At 33.2% G+C, this 8,117-nt stretch overlaps 1 protein-coding gene across 1 annotated transcript; it reads left to right on the top strand.

Moving 5' to 3' along the window:
- Positions 4,034-6,628, top strand: LOC109714400 (dCTP pyrophosphatase 1-like). Its single transcript, XM_020239011.1, has 2 exons — positions 4,034-4,278; positions 6,263-6,628. The coding sequence occupies exons 1-2, from the start codon at positions 4,123-4,125 to the stop codon at positions 6,491-6,493; spliced, it is 387 nt and encodes a 128-aa protein (XP_020094600.1). The 5' UTR covers positions 4,034-4,122; the 3' UTR covers positions 6,494-6,628.

Genomic DNA, 8,117 nt, shown 5'->3' with positions numbered 1-8,117 from the left:
TATTTTTGAGAGTATTTTAACTCAACTCTCTCTCTCTCTCTATATATATATATATATAGAGAGAGAGAGAGAGAGTTGAGCTAGAATACTCTCAAAAGCACCAAGGAGATGGTGCTTTTGAGTTTTTAGCCATTAGATGGAGAGATATAGAGTTGAGATGATAGTTGTAGGTGGTGATAGGTGGTGGTAGGTAGAATAGTGTTTGATCCAAAGGCTGTTACTAATCAAAGAGTAGATCCAAGGGCTAGAAACTCAAAAGGATTGGTGCTTTTGAGAGTATTCTAGCTCAATTATATATATATATATAGAGCTAGGCTCCTATGCTTTCGAAAGTACGGGAGGCCCCGTGCTTGTAAGTTGTTTTCGATGATGGGACATCCGATTCGGCGATCGGTTCTGTTAAACTTGATCTACGCTATTGGAACTATCTAGAAATCAAATTTCATAATTTTTTGATTTCGTTTGTCTAGTGAACAAGTAGCCTCAAAATGAATGGTTGAAAATGAAAATCTCATAAAAACAGTGATAAAGGATTCAAATTTTAAATCGGAAGTATTGATCTTGCTACTGATGTTAAGTAGAATTTTCTATTAAATTTTCATGTAATTTGGATACTTCTACACCGTTGAACTTAAAAATGTGCCACATCGACCGTTAAAATAGTCATTTTTTAGACCTTTTAATCGCTTAGGGCCCGTTTGTTTTGGTGTAAGTGGAGTGATGGAACTCAAGTTCCATCACTTCCGTTATTTGTTTTGGTATAAGTGAAAAATATAATGTAACTCAAGTTACGTTAGAGCTCCACTTCACCTACTCTCGACTTCCGACTCTAAAGTACCGAACTCGACTTCCACCACACTCAACCTTCTCTAAACAATTTATTAAACAGTAAAACCTAAACTCTACTTTCTTTATAATGGGTTAGAATTACCTTATTTATAATAAATTAAGATTATCTTTAAATAATAATAAAAAATTTAATTATATAATAGGTTAAATTTTATAGTGATAAATTTATTACTATATTTAGGAGATAATGGGATCCACTTACTTACATCAAAACAAACAACGGAACTCAAAAAACTAATTTTACCAGCACCAAGTTACATCAAAACAAACAGCAGAAGTGATTGAATTTAACTTTTAGTGATACGAGTTACGTCAAAACAAACAACAGAAAAATAATCACACTTCAGGGAAACTCAAACACCACTACACTTGACTTACGTTGAATCTACAAATTCGTCAATCCAAACGCCCCCTTAGTTGAGATCAAAATTTCTTTAGGGCTGGGTTTTAATTGGAATGAAAAATTTTAAGTAATGGTAACTCTACAATAAAAAATTGGTTGTAATCTTATAAGTTCACTCTTTAACAACCAACTCTTTCACACTAGTTTTATAACTTTTTTTTTATTCTAATACTAGAANTCTCTATATATATATATATATATATATATATATATATATATAGGCTGGGGCCATTATACTCTTATGAGTATAGATCCCCTTGTACTCATAAATGTTTAACCGTTGATTGATGGGATGTGTGGTTAGGATGATGGTGGTCCCCACTTAGAATAATAGTGGTCCCCTAGGCTTGAGTGTGTGGTTGGTTGAATAGTATGATCTAACGAGTGGAAATGATCAATAGAATAAATCTAAGGGCCGAAAACTTATGAGTATAAGGGAGCCAATACTCATAAAAGTATAGTAGCCGGACTCATATATATGATTAATTTGTATAAAAATTTATTAGTTTTGAACTTTTGCAAATATGAGTCACCTTTTTCAATTTTGCAGATTTGAACCGAATTTTTTGCTGTCTGACCAAAATACCCCTCATCTCCATCTGCCTCATTCATATTCGCTCAGATACGTATATCATAATGTACGGCTGCGGGCGAGCATTAAATGCGCCCCAAGCGTGCGTGGTTACGCAACCTCCCAGTCATCGAAATGCGAACAAAATCGGACCAAAATTAATATGGACACTTTTCGTGGACACTTTTCGTATGTCCGTATGAGACACGTGTCCGATGTAGACACTCTTTGAATACACCTTCAATGCCAATCCATAGCGCAAGCAAATAAAAAAAATTATTTAATTTTTTATGTATATATAATATAAGATGATAAATATTTTAGCGTTTTGATGAATACATATAAATTTTTTTTGACAATATAAATAATTATGTATGATGGTTAATTTTTTCTTAAAATATATGAGCTATCAATGAAAATTTTATTAAATTTCATTTATATGAAAAATGTAACAATATTTTACCAAAATTAATATTTTATACATAATAAATATATATTATTATATTAATAATATTATATTTTATTAACGGTGTTCATATCGTGTCCATGTCCTAATTCTTTTGAAAACTGCCAAGTCACCGTGTTCGAGTCGGGTCGTGTCCTGCGTCCTGTGTCAGTGTTTATGGCGCCTAGTTACACGACAATCGTAATTTATAATTTACCATCTCACTCTAAGACTCCGTTTAGAATTATAGGAAGATTGCATTGAAAATTATCATATTTGTTTTTATACGAAATATCACGTTGCGCATATGGCAATAAATCGTTTATGATATATTTTTTTACAATCCCACTAAGTAGTGTGAGCATATTTATACAATGCTTTTGCCCTCTGTGCCTAAAAACATTAGATGACCTTCAATACCACAGGGGTCCTAACTAATCTTCAAGAAGAATTAGAAAAATCCAAAATTTTGGAACCAACTTTAAGTCTTGTGCCATTCTTTGCGAGAGTAGAGGTGTGATTTGAGGAACATGCGATTCTAAGATTCGATGTGGGTATAAACTAATGGAGACTCTGCCACTACTCTTCCAGTAAGTCCGGCTTAGGTTCTAAGAATATTTGTGCTTGCTTGCGTATTATCTGAGGAGATTCACCGTCCAATATTAACTTCAACTTCTATGCTGGTCGACCCGGTCATATTGTTGGCGCTAGAGCTGTTAGAAATACGCAACTAATTTACTTAAAACGTACAGATACAACACCCACAGATCTCAGTTGTGGCTTGGTCCAACCAGCCTCACATCATTTCGAACATGACTCGGCCCAACTCAGTCTCACGCCATTTCGAACGTGACTTAGCCCAACATGACCTCTCGTCACATTGCAGGATGCTGACTCATTTAAGCCAACAGACCCAAGCCTAATATGACCGGCTTTTCTACTTATTATCTAAAGCCTAACAAAAGATTGAGATTGAGGTTTCTTTTCTATTTTTTTTTATAATTGATCGTCCCTAGCGCAAATGGCAAAACGTTTGGTAGCTTATACTCGAGATCCCAAGTTCGAATCCTAATTGATTCACATTCCTAGCTAAATTTATTTTTAAATAAAATAAACGAAACAGGTAGCATGCTACCTCTCTCTCTCTCAAAAAAAAAGGTTTTTTTTATAATTTTTTTTTTTACACTATTAATTACTTGTATCATCAACCCTTGCAAAATAGCTAGACATAGGTGTGCCAAACCTCTTGCTACATTGTATTGGACTAGGATACAATTTATATAAGCATTTAATAAGCAAATCTCCTTTGATATGAGCCAGCATGCATTGAATGAACATGGTTTTATTGTGTATATCTTCTCTCATGATTTCACCCTCACCCCTAAAAGAGCAATCCACATGGCCTCACTTAATATATTCCCACATATATATATATATATATATATATATATATATATATATATATATATATATATATCATATAATTCACTTTTTTTAAAAAAAAAATTGGAGGTGAAGTGTAGAGTGGCCATTGTGCATGGTGGGTGGTGGGATTCTTATGCATTCTCATTTAGACCATTTTGCACTTATACCACCCCCAACCACCAATACTTTGCTATTTCTTTCTCTTGCCACCATTCTTTGTTTTCTTTTTCTTTTTTATTATCAACTTGGAGTTCATAAGAGTAGGAAGAGAGAGAGAGAGAGGAGGCGATGGGCGGGAGGGCGCAGCTGCCAGGAGGGAAGANTTCTCTCTCTCTCTCTCTCTCTCTCTACTTTATAAAGCAACAAAGCACTAAGACCTATCTTATTGGGCACCAAACTAGAGGGAGGGGGAATAATAACAAGAAGAGAATGGAGAGAGGGGAGAGAGAGGAGAGAGTGGTGGTGAAGGGAGAGGGAAAGGTGATGGATGTGAGCCTCAAAGAGCTCTCAGGGATGCTTGAGGAGTTTGCAAAGGAGAGAGATTGGGAGAAATATCATAGCCCAAGGAATCTCCTACTTGCCATGGTTAGTTTTGCTAATATACATGTATATATATCTCAATCATTCTTATATACATATGTTCTCTTCTTGTTACTAATCATGTTACTTAATTATCTCCTAATACATGAATGGAAAATACATAGATGTAAAGTTATTTATAGATTTATAGAAGTTGTTGGTTTTAGTGAAAAAGTTTAATTTGATCCATATATCTTTATATTAATTTTAGTTACCTGACACTGTTTCATTGATGACCCTCAAATTCAACTCAATCTTTATTATTTTTATGATTTTTTTTTTTTTTTCAATCATAGTTAAACTCATGCAAATGGAGCCAGAAGCGGCCTAATTTAATCCCAATAAAAGAAAAAAAAATTGCAAGCTTAATATTTCGTCTAGTTCAGTTTGTAACAATTTTGATTTAAATTAAATGAGAATCCCATCATTATATATCCACTGTTAATTTGTTTAAGAATTTCTTTAAAATGTGTACGGATTTGGTGGCAAATTTCAAAATCTTTCTGAAATATTATTTCGACGAATAATACAACGGCGATAGTTCCAAATAAACTAGTTTGGCGATATTAGCTAAGGTATCGAATAAATTCGCCTGTCAAAGGATTAACAAGGATAGAGTTGCATTGTTGTTATATTATTCCATGTTCTTCCAAAATTTATCTTAAGAGGTATCAAACAAAGAGCCTAACTTTTGCTAATCCAAATATATCTTAGCATTTATTTTTTCATAAACTTTGCTAATTTAATATATCCTTACTATAGCACTACAACCAAAAAGGTCTATAGCGACAATTTTAAATATCGGTACATGTCAAAGAAAGTGTTGCTGGCTAACTTACCGACACTTTTAAAAAGTGTTGCTATATGTGTGTTCGCTAGGTATATAGTGACAGTTAAAAAGTATCGCTATAACCTAAAAAGAGTGCTGCTAATTTAGCAACACTTATTTAAGTATCTAGCAACCGCCGGAACTCTATCTTGTTGGCTGCGGTGGTAGAGGAGGATGAGAGGAAAGGGCCCTTCGTCTAGGATTTCAGTGGAATGAGTGAGAGGAGAAGGGGAGATGGTAATCGATTTTTCTTTGTTTTTTCTTTTTTGTTTGTAATCGGGCCAAATGGGCTGGGTTGGGTGGGTTGAGTAGAGTAACCTTTTATTTTTTGTTGAATTCGGCTTTATATTTAGATATTAGTAGATGTTTTTTTAAATTTTGGTATAAATTGGACACTTAGACAAAAGTGTCCCAAACATGTGTCGCTATATCCTAATTCTGTTGTAGTGTAAATGTATAATAACTTTGTCCTTTTTGATTAGGTTGCTTAGCTACATTCTCATCTTAAAGGAAAATATTTATTTTTTGGTATGTTTTATTTTTGTGGTGATACCAAAGTGGACCCAAGAAAAGGAGCATTGCAGAGACAAAATTCTCAGTGCACATAGAGAACTTTTTATGAAAATGTGATATAAAAGATCATGCAAAGTAATGAGTAGCAACTTTGAAAGCAAATTCAGGTGAAAACGGCGAAAAATAGATTTCATTCTCAGAGAACTTCTTCTACCGAGTTATCGCTCGCATACGATTCTCATGATGGCACGAAGATGCTTGTCTCTCGAAAACTATGTCGATCGCGGTGCGCTAAAATCGCTCGAACCGATTCATGTAACAACTTTAGAATACAACATGCATGAAAAGCTATGTTTACCAAAGTTGGTTGGGCACTTTACAAGCAACAACATGTAAAGTAAAGGCATATATATCTGTTGCCTTATCTTTGCATTGTGGTGCAGTAAGTTTCAGTGGTGTTATGATTATATCTCATACATAGTTTCAGAAGCAAATTGAAATGTATATATGGATACTTTAAGCTGCAGTTATAAGTGTTAACAATATGTTTCTTGGTACATAACACTTGATTGATATAGAGTAGATATTCTTTTTCAAGCATGTAGTGGCAAAAGAACACTAAGGAAACTACATTTTGGTCTCGAATAGGTTGGCGAAGTGGGCGAGCTCTCGGAAATATTCATGTGGAAGGGAGAAGTCGCGAGGGGGCTACCGAATTGGAAGGAGTCGGAAAAGGAGCATTTAGGCGAAGAGCTCTCGGATGTCCTATTGTACCTGATCAGATTAGCTGATATATGCGACATCGATCTCGCTGATGCAGCGACGAGAAAGATTGAGAAGAACGCGGTTAAGTACCCTGCGACGATTATACGAGAATAGTCCTTCATCATCCCTTCCCTTCCCCTGAGTTGCAATAAATTTGAGCTTTGGAACAGTCATGTTAAACTATATACAACTCTTATAAGAGTTTTGTGGCTACTAATGCTTTTCTATATTTTGTTGGTTGTTTGGTTTTCTTTAGTGTGAGTGCTTATTCGAATTGGCGAAAACTTAAAAAGAATTTCGAAATCATGTAGATACAAAAGAAGCTCAATTCAATTGGTCACAACATCATTGTATTGAATTGATAAAGATGTTAAGTTCAATGTGATGAAAACAGAAATTTCTAAGTGTAACTCTACCTATGCATCATATTATATCTTCAAAGAAGAAGAAAAAAAAAAAAAAAAAGACACACAACAAATAGTTTGTTTAGGCACTAAAGTCTCTTTTTTCTTTTTTTTTTCTTTTTCCCTTTTTTTTTGGGTAAAAAGATCCAACAGGGTTTTGAAATATAAAATAATATATTATTAGCAAGTAGGCCAGCACATAGACTATATGATAGAGCCGAAATGGGCTTAGTCACAACTGAGATCCGTGAGCGGTATTTCTGTACACTTCAAGTAATTTAACTAGTTGTTCTTTTTTTATAAGCTTGAGCTTTTGAAGTTATAGTCAACGTTAATGATCCAAAAAATGGTATCAAAGCAAGTTACAGGTTCGATTTTCGTACGCTATAATTTGTGTATTGAGGGAATGGTTGGGGGAGCTCGAACTTTAAGAATTATTATTAGTGTCAACGATCCTACATTTATGTTTATAAAAAACTAATCAAATAATATGTTTTCGCATAAAAATGATCTGCTAATATCAACTTTTTCGATATATATAAAATTTTGTTTTATTTTTATCCTGTCCAAAATTTTTCTGATAAAATACCATTCTACCAGAACCAGATCAAGTAAAAAAGGGATTTATTTTGACAGAGGGTCAATTTGGACTCCCCTCAACTTTTTCCTTGTTTGAGTTATTCTAGCTGTTTAAATTTAAAACTTTCATCAGATTTAATTACTCTATTGGTTATTAATTAACCATTAAATCACCAAATTTTATTTGCTAAAAAATAGTTAAAACCTTTCAAATTGGTAAAAATTGTCCAAATAGCTTTTGATTAAAATCCACTTAATTCTAAAATGTCAAAAAAATTGAGAGAATGAGAGGTCTCCAAAGTTAAAAAAAAGGGTAAAAAATATACATAATTATTCGAACTGCGAATCATTTTGAGTCACTTGTCCAACCTTCCAAAATTTTTATTTTATTACCCAAATTTTTAATTTATCTTATTTGAGTCTGAAAATAATATTTACTTTAAAATTTAAGCTAATTACTTATTTTAATATATTTATAGTTATGAGAATTGCATGAAGTATATTAATTAAGCCTATAAAGATAAACGACGCATTCATATTTTGAAGTCAAAGCACAGTTAACTGACTTAAATCAAATAAATTAAAAAAAATTAGATAGCAAAATTAAAATTTTGAATAGTTGAGTAGTCAATGCAAAATGGTCCATAATGCAGATAAATTTGGTACGTTTTTACATAAAAAGAATAGTTGAGGAGGCTATTTCAGAATCTCCAATAGTTGAGGGGTTTATTATACATTTTCCCCGCTCTTTTTGT

The sequence above is a fragment of the Ananas comosus genome, linkage group 8 (genome assembly GCF_001540865.1).
Source record: "Ananas comosus cultivar F153 linkage group 8, ASM154086v1, whole genome shotgun sequence".
Classification (NCBI taxonomy): domain Eukaryota; kingdom Viridiplantae; phylum Streptophyta; class Magnoliopsida; order Poales; family Bromeliaceae; genus Ananas; species Ananas comosus.
The sequence above is the reverse complement of the archived record's forward strand: the minus strand, read 5'-3'. Positions and strand labels throughout refer to the sequence as shown.

Excerpts from the sequence above, each read along its gene's own strand:
- LOC109714400 (XM_020239011.1), top strand. The coding sequence starts at position 4,123 with ATGGAGAGAGGGGAGAGAGAGGAGAGAGTGGTGGTGAAGGGAGAGGGA. Across the intron at positions 4,279-6,262 it reads GGAATCTCCTACTTGCCATG|GTTGGCGAAGTGGGCGAGCT; the intron begins GTTAGTTTTGCT and ends GGTCTCGAATAG.